Raw genomic sequence first — 21,755 nt, 5'->3', positions numbered from 1 at the left:
TCTGAATGAATATAGGATATTTATTAAGAGTTCCCCTAGTCCTGCTGCTTATTCCCTACCTGAAGTCAGAAGCCTGTGATGTCCCAGACAGAACTGGCTGCTATGGAGATGATTACAATTCCACAGGGGATTGAGATTGCAGGTGCCAAACAAAGCATTAGATACACTTTTCACAAAGAGGCCTTTAGAACTAAAGAAGGAAGGAGAAGGGAAGACATGCATGATAACACACTGGTTTGAAAATCAGATATCAGAAAGCTACATTTCAACTTCCACATTGCAGAAACTCCATCGGAGCTTGAACGTACTATGTAAGAGCTGACCAAAGCCCAGAGACAACATCTAAGCTGTGCAGAACACAGCAGTGTGATGTCCAAGAAGTATGAACACAGAAACAAAACAGAGAGAGGGAAAGAAGAATGTACTCAGCTATAAAACACAGGAATGCAGCCAAAACTTAGAAAAGTACCCTGGGACATATTTGCAATTGGCCATTGTTCTCTGTACAAAAGCAAGGTATAAGATATATTCAAGAAATGCTCAAAAATCCCCTGTGATGGTGTCAGAAGTTACAAGCACTGCATTCTTACAAAAGGACAGTGAAGGCATACCACTAACATGCTACTACAGCTCCCATGGGCATGGATCCACAGACTGGTTGGGAGCTCTTTCAGATTCTTCCTCTGCTTTATCTTTACACTTTTTCCACATCCCAAAGTTATGCAGGTTATCTCAGTGCTGCTTTGAATGGAGACAAAGAGCCAGGGCAGAGTCACATGCAATTCTCTGCCTCCTTCTCTCCCTTTATCAAGTAACTCTTCTAGAAACAAACTGTGCAAGCACATTCTAAAGCTATGCATTACATACTGACTCAACTGAAGAATTCAAGCACTGGCCTGCTCACTGACAAACAGGCCAAAAGAAATATTTTACAAGCCTCCTAATTGAGGTAATGAAATAATATTGGTTCATTCTCTATGAACAAAGCCAGACACTCTTAGCCTTGTCCTGAACTGACACCAACATGCCACAAATCAGACTGTGCAACTGATCTTCTAGAGTTGGGCTTCACTCTAGCTACAACCATTCCTAGATTAGCTTTGGATTGCCCTCCACAAAATATCACCAGATTTTTATTATTTTTAACCACCATCCCACCTCATCATCTTGTTCAACACGAAAACTAGGAAGGAAATGTGTTGGAAAAAAAGGGCTTCTTGGCAGGGTCAGATGACAGTAGGGAATGTGGCACCCAGGAATAAAGTGCAGCAATAGCTCAGCCCACAGATGACTGCTACCATCAGGTTGTCTCTCTCCACAACACTGTCGGGATTCTGGGATTTGGGGAGAGGGCATGGAGAAGACTCTACTGGAGGACAAAAAAAAAAACAAAACCAAAACCCAACCCTCTCTCTGCAAAGGGCAACTCAAGCTAGAAGGAAAGATCCAAAACTCAATCTATAAAGAACTTCCTCAAAGGCAAGTCACAGAATTTGACAAGATTACTGCAAAAATATTTATCTTCCTGGCAAAATGCTTCTACCACTCAGAGACAAGCTAGTGAGAGGATGCCTAGATAATCAGTCAGAAGCAGAGAAATAAGCTACAAGGATAAAGGAAAGGTCCTTAAATCTATCAAAAGCCCAGCTTCTACATCATCCTGTTTTTCCTGAGAGGAGTTATCAGCTTCCCCCAAAGGTACCCAGTAACATCCCTGCAGCAGCACAGAAGTTTTGGCTGGGCACCTCACCTTGCCCCACTTCACAACTGCAGCTTCTAACACCTCATGCTTTCCCAAGTCTCTTCCAGCCCTGGTAGCAGCCCAGGTGGCAGGGGAAAAACACAAATGCTATTAAAGATCTCAAGATGAGAAGAAGGAATTTACAGCAATTCACTGAAGAACAGAGCTAACTCCAAAATTAGCTAGCTGGCATGTTCCTGACCAAGTCTAAAGGGAATGGCAGAGCTGAAAGGGCAACACTGAAATAGTAAGAGGCAGTTTGTGCACTTCGTGCCTGAGACTAAAGCAGAACTTTACAGCCAGTCTTGTAGCGGGCAAGTAACCATAGAGGAGCCTCAACCTCCACTGGCACCAGCAGAAATATCACCACTACTGTGGAGCTGTCTGCAATTGTTACTCCAGACACACAAGGCCTACAAAATCACTGGCTTTTTGTCCTACCTCTCATTCTCTGAGGCAGGTGACTGGGGTTTGTTTTAGAATGCAGATGCAACCCAGTGCCTTAAAAAGCAGTACTGTTGTAACCCTCATTTCCTCCTGTTTCTGCTGCTCCCTTAGCCAACAACACATCACCAGATCAAGTTCGGTTTCAGCAGCTGTAAGCTACACAAAAGGAGCCAGTGAAAATCTTTATGGAGGAAATAATATGCAATTTTCTAGCTGAACACCTTTTAAAATGTAATGACAGAAAATAAAATCCTGCATCTGTGCTCAGCAATAACAATCTGTACGCGCGCAGTAACAACATGACACTTGGAATAAGCAAGATCCAGACAAAAAAAGAGAGCTTACCCAGGCGTCCAAATCCGCAGGCTTGGAATAAAGAGAGCGCAAAAGAGAAAGGAAGGGAAAGAGAAGAAAAAGAGAAATCAGTGATTTATGGAGGCCGCCTGCTGCTGTGCAATATAGCTTTTACGATGACAAGTTTAGAAAAGTTCCTTAAAAATGACAAGCATCTTATGCAATGCAGTGCTGTCCCCTGTTGGGAACTGTGCTGTTAAAACAAAACAAAAGCACATGTGCCCCCAAAACCAAAGTCCCCACAGCCTACTGCAGGGTCCCCATGTAGGGTGGGAGCTAAGCAAAGGCAGCTGGAAAATAGCCAGTTCCAAGGAGCCATACGAGGTGCTGGCACAATGACAGAGATGTCAATATACACAACATGTAACATGGGAGTGCTCAGCAGATTCAAAAGGAGGTTGTCACCAACTGTGCTGCTTCCAATTATGTGCAAAAAAACAAGTATTCTTTTGCAAATGCATTTTTAAATGCACAAGCTGACCTACATAGCAAGTCATCTTCTTCCATGGACAATTTCAAAGACTGCTGCCTAACAGAAAGCCAGTTGCTGATCAGATTTCCAATCAAATCCCCCTTCATAGGCAACTGAACACATCTTTAGTGCACAGTCCAAACCTCCGTCAAATCCAAGCTGCCTCCACCTGCTCCTTCTTTGTCCACAAGACTACTTAAGTATAGAAACAAGCAGAAAAAGCAGGCTGCAGTATTGCCTCTTCTTTACTTATTACTTTTTACTTTCACAGTAACCCAGCAGCAGCAAAGCAAGTACAAGATGATAAACATTTCATGCCCATAACCACCTCCTTCTGAAGCCAAGGTATTTATGAGGCAGGTACAGCTCTCATTTGCTGTCAAGGGCTGCAAGCCTTCTCTGCCTCTCAGGACTGCCTTCAATCAGAGCCCATTTGCTAAGCAGGAACTTCAGAAAGACTGGTCTTCTTTATTATGATTATTTATTTGAGGGGAGTTGACAGGGCACAAGGAACTTTCCTCTTGGTCATAGTTCAGTGCCAGAGGGAGCAGATGGTGGAGGGTAATATGTTCATGGGATCTGCCATCATTTTAATGGCACAGAGCAACTACTTCAGGAAACTGAGGGGTGATGTGTCATCAGCTATGGGTGTCATCCATCCTCATCCTTTGCAACAGTTCAGAGGGTTGGAACTCACCATCTACAGTTCACTGGGGGAAGCCAATTCCCCCTTTCGGCAGACAGGTTTGATATAGCAGCATCAAGTCCATGGCCAAACAAACCAGTACACAACAGGTGTTCACTGGTAATCACTGAACAATCTTGACAAAAGCCTGATTTGAATAATATTTTTCTTCCTGATCATTTTTACAGCCAGGACAGATGTACTTAGTTTTGTTTTTACATTTTAGCAATTGCAAGGCTGTCCATCCTCAGCAGATGGACAGGAGGAACACAACACTCTTTATGGTGCCTGTTATTATTTCAGCAGGTAGGTCACACACACCATTAACTCTTTACTGGAGGTACACCTGTCATCCCTGGGTGCCCAAGCCATAAACTGACATTCCTGGTGGACAAACACTTGCATGACAAAATGAACCCAAGGTACTAAGTGATACTGGATACTTGCTGAGAAGAGAGCAAGGAGAAGGAATCAGGTGCCCCATAAGATACAATGCATAGCTGCAGATTTGGGGTTTTAGAGGAATACAACAGTGTTAATAACCACAGGGCATCTCTTCTGCAGGTACTGCCAAAGGCTTTAATTTTGTCAGCTTTCAGGAGGGGGGAAAATTATTACTCCAAGAATAGACAGATACACTCCACTGAATGAAAATAAGAAAATTAAAATGTGTACATGCAGTAGGACACATTGGTGCATTGGGAAAAAAATAACTACATTTGGAGAGAAGCACAGACTAAATAAAATACAGTAATAAAATAATACAAAAATGAAAACTCTAGAGGGCTCCTGGTTTAAGTTTTGCTACCTTCTAAGCATGTGCCAAGATCTCTTTGCAGACCTGAATTATCAGCTTTGACTGACAACAAAAGACACAGTTTGCTCACCAATATTTTCAAAGTTTAAGCAATCTGTTTAAGAAATGAGCAATATCTGGTTTCCTTGCTTCCTGACCAAGTGAGCTTCACTTCTAGTTCCCAGATGGCAGCTTATGAGTTTTACAAGGGACACAAGTCATCTTTCAGCACCCTCGGTCAATACTTTTGAACTCTTCTGCTGAAAAAGGTTCCTTTCTCTTCCAAGTAACTCACTGGGTAGCACAGGAAGATGAATAAATACAGGACTTAATCACTTGAGGTCAAAATCAAATCAAGATATTCCTCTTAACTGTATCAGAGGCAAAAGGTTACTGAAAGAGGATCTCAGGTCAAACCAGCAACCCCTGCCTTAAGTCTTCATACGGGGGGGAAGGATGACAGAGTCCACCCAGAGATGACTCTGGCTGAATATGGGAACCACGCAAGTAATGCATCTGTGCTTCCAAAAATTTCACATTTGAGCACTGATTACTCAGGCAGGGGATGTTTTCCCATATATATACACCAACAGTCCAAGTTCCAGTGGAATCAAGAATACAGCGCTAAATTAGTATTTCACTCATACGGACAATTCCCAGTGTCTTTTCCCAAACCCATACACAACATCACCCCTACTCATCAGGCACAGCACTCAGGTCTGTCATAGTCTGGGCAAATGTAAGAATGGCAGTGAGAAATCAAAACAGTTCTGGGATTGGTGGGGGTGGAGGAAGGGATCAGTAGTATAAAACAGCAGCCTTAGGAAGAGCAATGCCTTTGTAACCTGACTGGAACCAGCTTCCCCCAAATGTCCATTGCCTTGCCAAAGTCAGTAACTCTGTCATACAACTCATTTCATTGCAGCAGGACCGATGACTCGGGAATCCAGACTACCAGCTTGGTGGAGATCTTCTACTTAAGAACTCAAAACAGAGTATTTTTAGGGGCACTGCCAACTTTTGGAGTGGAAGATAGAGTGGGAGATGCAAGAAATGAGAGGCAGCAGGTGCCCAAAACCCAAGACAGCTGCTGGCGACAACTTTAGCACTCATGTCAGTATCTGAAGAGCTCTGCAGCACATATTCTAGCATCTTGATGACCAGACTTCATCACTGAATGAGCAAAGAGTCATTTCTTCTTAAAGCAATAATCCACCACTAAACTTTTCCACAATGATAGGAATTAAAGCATTTAAAAAATATATCTAGACCTTCAGTATCCACTCCAGACCCTTAAACTCTTCCAGTTTAGTGAAAAAGTGAAGCAGTATCAATATTAAATGTAATGAGAGTCTGAGATGTAACCAACTGACAAGGGAGAGAAGCAGGAAGAGACACTGAACAGCAATCAATTTTGAGGAAAGGCTGTGATGAAATTGCTCAACTCTAATGCATACAGAGCATACACAATTCTATAAACATGAAGATGGGAAGCAGCCGAAAAACCCTTTGCCCTTTTATGATTCAGGGACAACTGCACTCCTAATACTTATGGCACTGCTACAAATAGGTTTGCAATGCCGACAGTTGATGGTTTTCATTTAAAACAAAATAAAGAGAAAGCTATTTTATAAAATCCAAAGTAAACCATCTGCTTTCATTGCTTGCTTTAATACTTCAGCCCATTTCCACATTTTCCTTTTCCCATCACCACTTCTATACATGCATACACAGTTTTCATTCTGTACGCTGCCAACAGACAAGGCATTCAATGTCTATAGAAATCTTGCAGAGCACAGCCTCTCTAGAGATGTATGCTCAAGATGCTTATTTCTGATAGCAGGTGAGTCAACGACTCCCTCTAAATTTTTACCTCCTTGCTTAAATTCCTACTCTGCCTGTTAGATTTAAGAATCTCCAAGTCCCTGACCAATTTAGCACAAAGTCCCCCAAAACAACCAACCCTCAAGAGAGGGCATCATGAAATTCTGTATTAATTATGACTTTCTATCCCAGAACATATTTCAGACCCTACTGAGTCAAGGAGGTATTTCTCATAAAGCTAGAAACAAAGGCCACTCAACTCTTCTTGGATTATTTCTAGCTCATAATCATTAACACAGACTCCCATTACGTTAGCCTAAGGGTGGCATATGGCTTTCTAGGGATAGGACAGACGGGGGAAAATAACAGTTATGCATGCCTACATCCCAATCCCATTGCTGTGCATGCATATGGGGACAGAGCTTTCTCTTGCCAGATTCTTAAATACCAAATATATTAGCTTCCGAGTCAAACATAGTATTTCAAACACAACCACTGTTTTGAAAAAAGTCAAGATGACATGCATAATCAACCCACGTGCCTTCAAGCAGTAAAAATGATGAATCCTGTGAGTTGGGAAGGAATTCCCTTTCCACATTTGCTCCCAGACATTATATGCAATTTTTACCTGCCTCTGACCAAAAGAGATATTTATAGGCACCAGTCAATGGATACAGGTTAGTACAGTACAGTGAGTACAAATTTCCTGCCACAAGATTAGAAATCTATTCTTTTTTATTTAAAAAATACCTCAAATACTATATAGTTTAAGAGAAACACAGTTGACTTTGGGTCTGCTTTTTAATATGGGTAAAGACTATCTTAATTATACACTTGAGTAAGAAAATTCTTGAAAGCCTTCAGCCATGGTCATACATCCTCTGTCTGTCTCTGTGAATACCTCTGCAGGTGGAGAGTCAGGTGCACTTTCAAACATCATATTTTATGTTTTTACCCCCTTTGATAACCTTGTAAATTTTCCTGTTCTCCCTGTTCTTTCATCCCAGACATACACAAAACACACTTCACACAGCCTTACAGGGTTGGTATCGTTCCGAGGGCAGAATCCAAGCTACCAGTTGGCCAAGATGTATGTGGGAAAGACATACGAGAATCAACATTTAGTATAAATCACATGGATTCCAAAGCCATACTGAAAGGACCACAAAAAGCACAGGGGACTCAAGGTAAAATAAATGGTCTGTGCTAGTACACATACACAATCATGCTTACAGTAAGGTGTTACCTATGGAGTGAAAACACGTGGAAAGACTAATCAGAGACTACCCAAGGAATTAAAAAACATAGAAATGAGGAACTTGACTACTACCTCATTCATTTCTGTGATCACTTAAGACACACAGGCAGTCAACACCAAATTTCCCTACAACCAATTCTGATAATGTACCTCGGTCTTAGCCTGCAGCATCCCCCATGTCCTAGGTTATGAAAAGGCTGCCAATTAAGTTGTGGTTTTGAGCTACAGACAAAATGTCCACTAGAGACTCTGATTCTTGCTTCCAAAGCACTTGCAAACCACTGTGTGTTCTAGGGAGAGAACATACTGGCTCTCAAATACATGCAAGTCTCAGCTCCTTTCAAGGCTGTGATCAGAGGAAACGCTGCAAGGTTGCATCTTTTAATGAAGTCCGAGTATATCATAATGAAATCATCTGCAAAAGGAGGAGTGTAGATGCAGCAACAACAAGGTTTTCAGGCTATTGTAAAACTGCATTCTTCATTTTTACATTGCAATCTCCAGGGAATGATCGTATCAAGAGCAACTTGCAAATCTATGTCACTGCCAGCAAAATGTTGATTTCCATTTGATAGGACAATTTGCAAAGAGCAGTTTTTATACTGTGGAAATGCTTAACGCTTGTAAGAACTACAAGAACTCAAAGCTGATTCAATGATCATTTACTGGGCAATGCAACACACTCTTGCTCAAGGCAGATGGCCTGGAAAAAAATCAGGGGTGGGTGGAGATCATTCTTTCTTTCTATGAAGGAGCAGTACCTGGTAGTCTTATCAACAAGGACCACAAACCAGGTCTTGTTGCTGTCAAGAAGAGGAAGGCATAGACTGGGTACAGAAGGAAGAGTCAAGCAGTTTGAGGAACTTTCCTTAGGAAAAGAAAACAACATTTTGCTCTCAGTGAAGCTTCTGAAGCTCAAAAAAATGATGCCATGTGCTAAGGAACCAGAGAAATATTTACTGCTGGACTTTTTAATCAAAAGCAAGAAGCTTGAAATTCAGCTTTAAAATAGTGTATGCTCTAAATATAGCTCTCTCAGGTCATCTGACTGCTAAGACTCATGCTTCATGAGTCTGCAAATTGAAAGAGTCAATCCAGCACAGAGTATCACAGAACCCCAAAGACAGATTGCTATATTTATAGTAGTAGATACTATTTACAAACATATCTCCACTCTGTTTGCTCTGTAATTATAGTTGGGGCATATACAATCATTTACTTTTTGTAGACTCCTTTGGTGTGCCACACCTCCAAAGTCAATCAAAGTAATTTTAAGAACCTGTTGATTGATTTATTGATCAAATAAGTTGACCGGTGCAATAGACTGGAAATAACTAGACAGGCAAGTGATCTGATAAATATTCCTGGAGACTAGTTACTATGCACTGAAAGTCAGCAGAAAAGAAACCCCTGAAGGCAGGTCCAGGCTTTTTTTAGAATCTATATTAACAGTTGGCCCTAAAGCTTCATTCCTTATGCAGACTGGCTTGGTCAAGTGCGCTCCCCAACCAAATGTTTGAGATAACTCTGCAGAATCCAGTGTTAGCTATCAAATTCAACAGAAGCAATTGGCTAAAGTTCAGCTCCTATTACCAGAAACAATGTGACAAGAAAGGGAGAGTGCGGGGTGTTATACATGGTTTGAGTCAGGAAGCAAATACTTCCATCTGACTGAGGGCATGGGATGGAAGAAACGCATGAGGAGGATCATCATCCACAGGCAGCTTCCAGTGCTTGGGGCTGTTTTCTGGTGCTCCTGTGGTGAGACTTCACCAAAGCTTTCACCAAGCTCCAACTGCAAGAAGCAGATTATGCCCCTGGCCAGCGCTGAAAACCATAAACTCATCTATCAAGTATTCACTGAGATGGCCTATTTTTTTTTTCCTGTGGATTTAATTGCGATTTAATGAGGCTTCCAATGAAACATGTTGGCAGCTTATCATAAAACTAAGCTGAACATAACTTGTACTCCTTTTACACTGTCCATTTAGTTGTGTGAAGAACTGTCATCCAATTCAAGCAAGTGGCAAATTAGGCTTCAACTCTGTTGCACAGGTGTGGTTTCCTAAGAGGCAGAGGACAGGTGCACTAACAAATCAGGAGGCAAAGGAAAAGCTTGTATTACTATAATCATTTGTATAATATTTTAGATAATCTTTTGGCACTGTGGTTTTGGAAAGTTTACATTTATCCCCAGAACAAAAGAACTAAATGTCCATGGATGTCAATAGCTTCTTCCACAAGAATAAAATTATAGCAGGAAAAACACAAGCTGAGGTTCAGACAAAATAAATTAGCCAGATCAAATTCACAATCTCTCATAACCTCTCAACATTTCTGAAAATAAATGCCACACTTAGCAAAACAACCTTTAAAATAAACACCTTTAAATGCTTATTTATCTCATAACATTATCCTTGCTGCCTGTCATATATTATATATTGCATCCATATAAAAATCGAAAGAAAAATCCACTCAAAGAAACCAACGCTCTAATGCTCCCTTTTCCATTTAAGGTTGGTTATACATGCACAGATATCTTAAAACATTTTAAAGGATGAAGCTCTCCTTCTCATTAGTACTACCATCACGTTGTTCTGATCTGTGGTCATATAACCTTTTGCACCTTTTCACTCTATTGAATCAATCTCCCCTGGCAACTTCTGGTGTGGCACTCCACTCCCCCTGCCTCCGGCTCTTCTTCCCTCACTAATTCTGTGTTCAGAACTGTGAAGCACAAAATTAGACGTTTCAAATTAAGCAAGGAGAGAGAATGAGAGAACCTTATTAAATCAACATTAGCATCAGAGTGTCTTTAAAAGAGAAACTCAATTGCAAAATATTACTTGTCTCTGTAAAGCTCTTTACATTGACAGAAATGAGACAGGCGGCTGCTGAGATCATGTTCTCTGTCCCCACCTTCCTCCTCACACTGGTCACAGTGCCCGAGCAGTAAGCACAGGATCCTTTTCAGACCACAACCCCCAAGGAAGCAAAGCCTTCCCTGAACTCACAAGCACCGGAGTTGCCAAGTAAAAAAGGACCAGATCTACTAACACGATGTTGGGGAAGAAACACACACACCCCAAATAGGACACTAACACACCAAAGCAGACTTCCTTCTCCTCCCAAGCTTCCCACAACACTGGTTGTTCTCTCAACTCACATTACCAGTTACCATAAATTCTTTCTTACAACAAGGCAAAGAGCCATTGCAAGCTTTAGTTTCCATTCTTAGTCTCCAAAAATCAGAATTACTGACATGATGTTGATGATCAGCATATTCTGTTCCAAAACACCTTAACTTTCAGAATGCAAACCTCCACTTACTGGCCTGATATCCTAAAACTCCTTTCCAAGATAAATCACTGGAGTATCATACCATTCCCCCTTGCTGGATAATTAGATGTGTTGTTAAAGACAGAAATCATCTCTGAACCTGCACAGTCTTTAAACATGACTGTCCCTTGGCATTTCTTGAATAAGAGTTGATATTTGCACCTTGTGCCAACAGGAGTATACACACCTTACACCATTGTACAGCAGGCTCCAGACTTGTCTGTCGACTGCTACCTAAACCAGGGAGTGTCTCAGCAGTATCCTGTAGGAAGGGTTTGCAATGTGTGCTGCTACAGAGTCCTACAGAAACAAATCCTACTGAAACAGCTTAAGTACAAAAATATATATTTCAAAACTACTTCAATTAATTAAAATTAATGATTAGAGTACCCTTTCAGCTCGAGAATATTATCCTAAGGAAAAGTGACATGAAACTAAAGCTCAATTGCTGATGACAAAACAAAGTTTTCAAAGCATTTTTGGGGAAAACAGACACTACCCAAACAGAAATGGAGGTTGAAGCTTTTGATCTCTCTAGTCCTACCATGCAATGGAAATGTATATATCAGCCAGACACTACTGAAAACTTTGCATTTTGCAGGCAGGTTTCTAAGTGCAGATTCTCCATATCAATAAATGGTGTTTAGGGAAGCCAGGGGTGCTGGCAGTTCCAATACTCTTCAGAGCTGTCACTAAAGTGACCACTTCCCCATGTGACAACCATGCCTAAATGCCATTAACTGGACAAAGTAGTTCTATACCAAAGTTAAGACAAAGTGTACCAGGGAAACAGGAGGAGGAAGATAAAAATAACACCCCCAGGAATTAGCAACAAAAAGCTAACTTGGTTGTTAAAGCGCTGTCTATTCAACACCCTTGTTTTATAAAATGAAATGCTTCATTTTCACCTCAAAGGGCAACAGTAGCAATACAAGACTGCTTGGAGCTTTCCAAAATGAAAGGGTCAGATGAAAACAAGCAATTTACCATTCAATTATAAAAGCTGAAAAATGGGGAAAACAGAAAAGCCGGAATGAAGCAGTGAACTTGCTGTCCCGGGGTTGCTCTCGCTGCATATCCAGACTGATGAAATGTCTTTACCAAAACATACCCAAGTGCCAACTAGATGCCTTTCTTCTAGGAAAAGACCACGCTAAGCAAAAACTGAAAACATTTTTTTTCCTGTTCTCTGCTGCATCTAATTTTCCTCGAGCCTTTCCCTGGCAGTCTGACACAGAACTACAAGTGGCTCCCCGTTGTCTTCAAGTCACATCCCTTGCTTTTGTAGGGGTTATCACATAGCACGTTTAATTCAGTAGGACAGTAACTATAGTAATCAAAGTAATTAGTTTGCATTCACATGCCCAACAATTTCAGCTCTTTAATGCCTCCATTCTGAAAATTTTTCAGGAAACAATCAAGTTGTACAAACCACACAAAGCATTGAACTAAAAGAGCAAACAGGGCAGACAATTTCTGTGCTACTTCCACCATCTAATTCTGTTTCTTACAAATCATAAGTCAGTTTGATAGCTTAGCATATACCAACCCCACAAGCAAACAATGAAATACATAGCTATTTAAAGTCACTTATAACTGAAAACTGAGAAAAGCTTTAAAAGAAAAACAAATATTTAAAAATGGAAAAAAGGATAAAGAACTAAACTACCAGAGGGTTCTGAGGGATTTTGTTTTTGTTTGCTAAAAATGCACCACACTATTCACCTTCAACAATCTCAGTGAATATCAACGCATCATGACAACACTTTTTGAGATAACTACTATTCCAAGAAAACTGAAGCACAAGCAAGATGCAATAATTTGTCCTGATTCATGCAGAAAATACTAGACAGGATCAGGGCTGATAAGAGAGACCCAAACCACAGAAGAAACCAAGATTTTCATCATCCATGTATTTGAGCAGACTACTGAAAGGAAAACAGTCACAGTGTACTGATGCTTGCCTGTTAATATCCTTCCAAGAGGGCACAATCAGAAAATTATCTCTAAAGATCTAAGTATAATGGAATGAATGGTTACACACATTTGAGATGAAGGGAAAGAGCTGGAGCAGCAAAAAAAGCAATCCCTATTTCATTCTGAAGTCTCTAAGGGACTCAGGAAGCAGCAGTGAATGGTGGAAAGCCATCCACCAAATCCAGGTAACTTATATTGCTTGCAGTGATTAACTCACCCCAAGTGTCAGCCTGCCACCTACTACTGTCAGACTGGAAAATCCACTGTAAGCACTGAGAGGATTCTGAAGAAGGGAACAGAAACACTGGAAAAGAAGAGGCAAGAAAGACACAAAACAAAGCAAAGAGTCACAGCAACCTTTCCTTTCAGTAGTAACTACCAGCTGCAGCACTTATCCCACTTCTGAGACATCAGTAAAATGGACCTGTCTCATCAGCACCCACTTTCAAGCAGCAAATCCGGAATTAATATTCACAGGTTCTGTGACTGACATAATTGCAATTTAAAAAGGGTAATTAATCATCAGCCATGCTGGCGGCTGACTTGCCAGGGTGGGATCCTTCCTCTCCACACCTGCCAACAAACTCACGGGAGGCAAAAGCATCACATGCGCACAGAGCCAGGAAGTGATGTTCTCCCTCTGACCCCCCGCCCCAGACTTTATAGTATATGCTATGGGTTTTGGTATTGTTTTTTCTCCCACACATGGCCCACCAGGATGATTGACCCACCCTTTCCTGCAGCAGCTCCCCCATGATGCCCAATCTTCCTTGCCACATGGATAGGGAATGCTCTCCCCATGTTGCATCTCACTCATGTCAGCCACGAGAACTGAGGCAATGGAGCTCCATCACCTCCATCATGAAGCTCTTCTCCTCCCCCATTTTTCTTTGTAACTTTGCATGAACTAATTTTTTTTTTTAAGAGTGACATCTCATCCCATTCTTACTTGGAAAGTGAATTACAAAGGTGAGAGTACAGCTTCAGAGAATCAGCTAACATAGGCAGATGATGGAAACATCAAACTTGGCAAGTGGGTTTTATAAGATGAGTCAAAAAACCACTAAGTCAGTGTTTACTTCTGTGCTCCTATGGGAAAGTTTTCAGACATATTGCAAACAAAACCAAAACCCCAAGCAACTTCTCTGGATATCTGTTCTATCACTGTAAATTCTTTCTATGTGAGCACCCTTTGCTAGATGTGAAAGGTATTTCAACCAATAGCATTTAAAGAAAATTTGGAAATTTGTCAATGGTATTCAGGTCCTCAGAAAGAATTAAATTACTGTAGGGTGAATACATAACCCCTTGTAAGAGGTACAGTTCTTCCTGAGAGAAAGAAAGCCATCAAACTTACCACCATCTTATGCTAGTCTACTTATGTGGGAAGTACATAAACCACTATGGTGATAAATACCATAGAAAACAAGTATGAGATTGATGGGAAGACTTAGAGCTTAGCAAGCCGTGAGGTCTTCAAGTGACATACTTAAGACTATGTCCTTGGGCCAAAGAAAATATACAAGGTACTTCTAGGCCAAAGGAATCTTGCTCAAACAGGTGCCACTGCTGCCAGCCAAGTGCAGTAGGGACTGAGGATACATGTTGTAACACAAGCTTTATAGTCCTCCCTTCCTCAGTCCTGCCAGTCAGCAAGCAAAAATTGCCTTCATCATAACAATACAGGAAAAGAATTCAATGCTTTTCTATGTGAAAAAGCGCAATTTCAATCCTAAGAATTCAGTCAGGATAGAAGCTGGAGCACAATTACATATTGCATGTCTTGGTCAGAGTTCCAAACAAAGGTAGTTGACAGAACCTCTCTTCCAGCAGACAACACGAATAAACAGCCTCGTTTCCATCAGTTATAAGATAATACACAGATTTTGCTTCCTCACACCATCCTCATTTCTGTGAGGTCCCTCTCAAGATTTGCTTTCTTTTTGACACATGCTCCAGGTGTTCTTCATCCACAAACTTCAGCGCATCATTGCAAGTTAAATGAGGTGTCTGTAACCTACTTCTCTCAGTTTTGTGGACCTAGAGAAGTGCAAAGCCCCCTCAAGCTTTTTCTGCCTTCATTTTGGAAGGCTTTAGAAATTATAAAGCATTCTATTCACAAACAGACCTTTACCTTTCAACGACACAGGTATCATGTTGCCCACGTGCCCTCTGTTCTGACAGGGCTGACCTTGTCCTCTCCTTTAACAAAATCACTCCTTAACAAAGAAGTGTGTGGTGTTAAAAAATAGCAAATATTTCAGTCAAGTATGCATCTTCTCCCAGTGCAGGAATAAATATAACAAGAGATTCAGGGTATTTCCTCATAATGACTGGCTGGATCAATAATTTTTACTGGGCTCTTCTGCAACCCCAGAGGGTGTTTACCAAAAAGTCAGTAACAAAGTAGGGAGGGGGAGGAAAAGCTAAATACAAAGAATCTTCCTCATACACAAACAGGGCTCCTGGGCTCCTGCCCAGGATCACTGATGCTTCATTTCTTGCATTTCTTCAAAAGAAAAAGAAATACTTACGCTTCCAGATTTTCCTAACATCTCTATGCTTAATGCCTCCAATCAGCACTTGCTCACATCTTTATCTTCAAGCCCATACTATGAAGTTTTGATAAGCTTTTTCCTTCCCAACGTCTCTCACTCCACATGGATAAAAGCCACTAATAGAAGACAGAGACCAAAATCCTTGCCTCTTCTATTGCCTACATTCAGCAATCAGCAACTGTCTGAGTATTGTGAGACCCAAAGCACTGCCGTGTATTACACACTTATCTCTGCAAAACCACACTGCACAAGTGACAACTTCCAGGCAGGGGGGAGGGGGAGTTGTGCAGCTTTGCGATAATTAAAGCATAGACAAGTGTCACTGCTGTAGATAATTATGCATTAGCAGTGAAATTACTTAATGGAATGAAATAAACTAAGCCAAATGCTTTGTTTTAAAGCAAATTTAGGGTCCGCAAAAGGTGTCCAACTGACAGCCCAGGGGAGCGAGAACGACAGTCCTCATCATTCATAAAAGCCACATAATCCCACAGCAGCCTGGCAGGCTTTCACCTCCACCCAGGAAAAGGGAAGCAAAGGAGAAGCTAACCAAAACTCCAGCCCCCCTGGTCAGTCAGGCTCTGATCCATCTGATCAGCACCCACACAGGGGCCAGCAGTCACTACGCAGAGAGGAACGACTGACTGAGATAATTTCCTACATAAAGATACCAGCTCTGACAAAATGGATTAGTTCAACCCACAGGGCTTCCACAGCCCTTCCCCACAAGCAGCCATCAGAAAAAAAATTAACCTGTGTCAGCACAGACAACACTCCAGCCACCAAGAGAAACAACAGGATAAGTAGGTATATGGTGCACAATGAAACCACCTCCTCCCACCAGGCCAACGAGGTCTTTCCCCATCCTCTCCTCTTGCCTCACCAATTGCTCACCTACACACACTCCCACCACTGCTCTCATCTACATGGCTTCAACAGCATCATCCTGCTTGTTAAAACAAGGACTCTCAAGGTCAGTCAGAATTTATAAGGCAGCCATTTCATCTTTTGTGCTTCTCTGGCTACATTCCTTCCTAAAAGATGCTGAACAGTGGAGATTCTGTTGGGTCTGAAAGCCCTGCCAACACCAGGGCCAATTAGGAGTTTCAGGATGATGCATATTAAAGTTATTATGGGAGGCAGTTATGCAGCCAGAATAAATCTTAACTGAACCTTTAAGTGGTTTTTATAACTCTTGTTTCTCCTTCTTGAAAACAGATGAAAAGATACAAATCTCCTGCCTAAAAATCTGCAGGAATTCCAGTCAACCACCAACTTCACTCTCAAGAGAAGATTCTGCCCTCAACATAATGATTCATTTCATCCAAGGCCAGCTAGATCATCTTTATGTTTTAAACTCCAAATTACTCAGATCAGCCAGAAACTTAGAATATCAGTGAAGACTGACCTGAAATACTGCCTTTACAAAAGCACTGCAGATAAATCTCAAACTTCTGCTGAGAGAAACTCCTTTTTTTTTTTTTTCAGTCCAGGCCTTCTTAGTCTATGTAGTCTGATTGCAGACAGTCAAAGTAACACAGATATTATAGCCAATTTTTACAGAGCAGGTTTCATAGGCAGTCTATTTGGAAGGCTGGGGTGTAAGTCAAATCAGTGAATCCTAAAGAGGATCTGAGGAATGAAGGTAGTGGCCCCTGTTTTGATAGCAAGCACGAGATGTCACTAGGACAGCATCTGCCATCTCCTCCCACCATTTCCAAAACCAAACTTGCTCTCAGCTGCAGTTATCTAACCCTCCCAGAAGCACTACTAGAAGCCAACTACAGAGCTGAAGACCAAAGAGAAATCTGAGGTGGCTGAGAACACAACACATCATTTGTGGAGAAACCTGCACTGTCTTCACAACAACCTTGTCCCCCCCTCTGCAGCCTGAACATGCAGCAACATCACAACTTGCCAGACCCATGCATTAAGCATGAAAATGCCCCCAGAAGCATGGTCAGAAATGAAAGACAGAAAATGATCCAACATACACCTCCAGTTTGTAAATTATGTCAACACATAGTGGTCTCACAACTCCAAACGATGACAGGACAAGGGCAATGGTTTTAAACTGAAAGATGGTAAGTTTAGATTAGATATTAGGAGCAAATTCATTACTCAGAGGGTGGTGACACACTGGCACAGGTTGCCCAGAGAAGCTGTAGCTGCCCCATCCCTGAAAGTGTTCAAATCCAGGTTGGCTGGAGCCCTGAGCAACCCGATCTACTGAATGGCATTCCTGCCCATGGCAGAGGGGTTGGAACTAGATGATCTTTAAGGTCCCTTCCAACCCAAACCATTCTGTGATTCTACAATTTCTATAGAAATCAAAGAACTTCAAAAACTTAGGATAAACTAATCCTGACAAATATTATGGTAACTCCTGGAGAACCTGGAGTCAGAATGAAAACAAATAAACAAAAACTTCGAGACATTTCATTGGTATGCAAGCAATTTGAGGGCTCAGCACTTCCCGGTCCACCCCTAGAAAGGAGCTTTCATGAGTGTCCCGTCAGCGCCACCTTCAGGAAACACTCACGGCTGCTTTTCAAGAGCTCTCGACACTGCAGGAAAAAAGCATGAACTCAGAGAAGGCATCATCACAGGCATGCAACTGATTTGCACAGAAAAAACCTTTAGCTCCAAAATAAGAGTATGACAATGAGAATCATGCCCCAAAGAACTGTGGAGCAGAACGCAGAGTCTGCAAGATCAATACCCAGAGCAGCTGCTGCAATGAGCAGTAGTTTTGACCCCAAAGAAGATACATAATTCATCTCCCATATTCTGCATGAGGCAGGTGATAGATTTTTCCCAGATCCTAAATTCAAAAGGATATTAATGAGGATATGCTGTTTATGGATTGTTTATCAGACTCCATTTGCACCACCTCCTTTTAAAGGCTCACTTGAAATGCCAGCAAACTCCTTCCCTCAAAAATTATTTAAAAAAAATAAGCTATGAAAACTGCTTTGCTAATGAAAGAGGAAAGTTTCATAAGAATTCAGAGTCAGTAATGAAGTGAAAAACATATTGCACGGGTCAAAAAAGACATTCTAATATCATTTATTTATTTACACACACGCCCGCACAAAATGTACCTTAAGCCTCTGGACAGTATATTGACTTACCAGTGGATGACATGAATTATCAAGGAGGAAACTTAGCTCCAAATCAGTCTGCATCATAGCTCTTAAAATAGGCAGATGACTCGCTGAACTGCACAGCGAAGCCTAACCAAGCTCAACAGCAACATCTGCTGGGCAATGAGCAGCTTTAGGAAATTAGTCCGATTATATGATAGTTTATTACTCCTTCTTACAAAGATGTGATTTTTTTACTGCAGTTTCAGAATACCCAGTAAGACATATTTCTTGTGCAGAAAGCAGATGTAACTTCTAAACAGGTGTGCAAACAAGGCAAAATTTTGCCTGCGCTTGCACACAAATGTTGTCAGAAAAATCTGTCATCTACCATTACCTGTTCACCAAGATGCTTCACAGCAAAACACTGAAATTAAGGGGGATTAAAATTCCTCATATGCTGGAGCAAATTTCTTCTGTCTAACTGCTTCAACCTCGTCTGAAGAACACCCATGGTACTCCTTGAGCTACTTCCTTTCCTAAGGGAGCAGCCTTGCATTTGCAAGGCCTGAGGCAGCAAGGTATTTATCAACCACATTAGTCCCATCTACACAGAGGAGAATGGCAGCTAAGACCATTAGAGCTCCTTTCCCTCCAGGTGCCTCACCACATTCCCCATTAACCTCAGAAAATAAGCCTGCTATGGCAGGATGACATTATTGGAGTAGGAACACAGCTAACGGTTCCCACTTAATTTGGGCACAAACTGATACTCCATCTAGATTAATTATAATGAAAACTCTTATTTTTACCCCAGATACATAAAATTTGATGAACTACTTCTAAACTATTCTAAAGAAAAGAAAATGCAACAGCTTCAAGATTGCATTTAGATGTTCATCACTACTGGAACAAGGGCAGAGTGACCCAAGGAGTGGTTTCTGAACAGCCATCAGATGGGAAAGGGCACCGATGTATCCCACTTCTGTTCCCAGCAAAGGAACAGTGTCAAATTCTTACGTGACCAGAGAACCATCTCTTTTTGCAGATTGCTGTTTAACAGGAAATCACAGGCAAGCAGGCTTTTAACAGAACTCTATGATAACCTTCAGTAGCACAAAGCTTAGAAAAATTACACTGCAAAATGCTGAGTCTTGAGCAGGAAACAGCACAGCAGCTGGGGGGACAACTTTTTAAATGACAGAAAACCATAGGCTGGACTGACATTCATTATCTTTAAAATTGTAGTTGGCTCTGCAGTTTAAAGCTTTCATACTTTTTCAAGTTTTGTACTTGGAACAAAATTCTTTTACCCTGAAAAATTAGGGAAAAGGGTTTAAGAGACATGGAAGCTTATTTTGAGTTGACATAAGCTATTGTTGTTATTGTTGCTTTGGGGGAGGGTTTTTTGTTTGTTTAGGGTTTTTTTCAGGGTGCTGCTCTATTTTGTGTGGTTTATTGATTTTGAGGGTTTGGTTGTTTTGGTTTGGGTTTTTTTTTAACATACCTCTATTCCCAAACCCCCTTTTTCCACATTTAGCTGCTAAGCTAGGAGAGCATATCATATGAAAATATAAAAATGACTGCTCAGGTCCTCAGCTGGAAAGAGAACATCTTTTGTAAGGAACCTTTTGTGTATTGAAAGTTCGGAAGCTGGGGGGGGAGTCAAGAGTTTCAGCCTGACAGTGCCAATTACAGCTGTAGCAAGATGAGCCAAGGAACAAATCCATTCTGCTCAGAGGATGGAGAGAAGGGAAAAGAAGAGACATGAACTCCTGTATTTGGGAAAAGAAAGGGGCTTGAAATCACCTGCTAGACAGGGAACCACTTTTTCCATGGCAAAAGCATTAGGGTGAAGATGCAGAGAATGTACACGGCAAGCTCTCAGTCCTAATTGGAAGAGCACTGGTTATTTAACAAATGTATCCGTAGTCTAATGTTCTATTCAAGAAAGTATTAAACTATGGAGCTTTTTTCTTTTGGACTGTAATTATACATATCCCTGCTCTATCTGTCTGTTTGATCAATTTTTAGTCTTGACTCCTACTGCATCATCCTTCAAGTTTGCCCATTATCACAAAGTCTTCCAGGCTAATAAGGCTCTAAACCCCCAATGTAACACGCAGACAGGAAAAAGAAATCCAGCTAACTCTAATTCCTTCCCTCCCTCATAAGCTTGCAGGTGTTCTATTTTCATAACTAAAAATCAAAGTCATCAGCTCATTTCCTTTCCCTTAGTACAGTCCCTTTTAAGAAGCTACTTTCCATCATGTTTTACTCAGCACTCATAAATAATATAGATAATTGGAGATGGTCATAAGAAACAAGCAGAGAAAGTATACAGATATAGCACAAAGGAAACAATAAAAATTCTGGTGTGCTACAAAAGCAGAAGGAATTCCTGGCAAATAGAAGCAGCTGCATCCAGGTCATTTTTTTAGTCGCTGTAAGGCAATCACAGAGCCAGAAATAATACAGGGACAGACTTTAGACAAAGCTAAACAAGGGTGCTGACAGCTCAGTTCCCTCTGCAGCAACACATTTCCTACATCCTCCCCATGTGCAATGTACAGCTATTTCTTTGCTAAAAATTTGCATTGGGAAGGAGGAATACTGGTCATAGCAAGATAGATTTAAAACTGCTGAAACTCCAAAACATATAAGCAGCATGCAATTAGGAGGATATTATGCTGACTATAATAAGAAACTAAGAGTCCATCCAGCTCGCCAAGAGTTAACATTATGCACTTCTCATCAAAACCTCTTCCAAGAGGTTAAGCACACAATAGACTATCTAAAGCACAGCTAGAAAGGCTGCTTGAAATTCCACACATGTGCCTCAGCAATGTATTTCTATTAATGTCCAGTGTGTGTCAGCGTGAAGATAAGGTACCAACATCATGTCCAACCAGCCAGCTAGAGAATGGGACGCCGTGTAAAACATTGTCTGATGCTTAGAATCCCGGAGAACAGCAGCGTTTGCAATCTCACCCGCTGCACACGTGCCTGATAACACCACCAACGAGGAGAGGAGGCAGGAGCAAACCGTCCTGCAGCTTTGGGAAAGTGAAAAGATGGAGAGAGAAAGAGGGAAGCAAGCAAGAATTAGAATAAACATCAGCAGCAAATAGAAGTAGGTTTGAGGATGCCCAACTGTAACACAATTGTATTAACAATTAGGAAAAAGCCTCAGAAATTTAATCTTTGCATCAGTTCGC

General features: G+C 41.3%; 1 protein-coding gene across 5 annotated transcripts in view; it reads right to left on the bottom strand.

Moving 5' to 3' along the window:
• CHCHD6 (coiled-coil-helix-coiled-coil-helix domain containing 6) overlaps window positions 1-21,755 on the bottom strand; it is a 109,706-nt gene that overhangs the window by 76,100 nt on the left and 11,851 nt on the right. For 3 of the 5 annotated variants that reach the window (XM_027700882.1, XM_027700883.1, XM_027700885.1), the window contains exon 5: window positions 2,534-2,554. The exons of the other annotated variants lie outside the window; for them this stretch is intronic. In XM_027700882.1, coding sequence (XP_027556683.1) covers window positions 2,534-2,554 — 21 coding nt within the window. The remainder of the gene's footprint in view (window positions 1-2,533; window positions 2,555-21,755) is intronic. 5 annotated transcript variants of the gene reach the window in all.

This window comes from Neopelma chrysocephalum, unplaced genomic scaffold, assembly GCF_003984885.1.
Source record: "Neopelma chrysocephalum unplaced genomic scaffold, ASM398488v2 Primary Assembly neopelma1_147, whole genome shotgun sequence".
Taxonomy (NCBI): Eukaryota; Metazoa; Chordata; class Aves; order Passeriformes; family Pipridae; genus Neopelma; species Neopelma chrysocephalum.
This window is presented reverse-complemented; position numbering and strand designations above follow the sequence as displayed.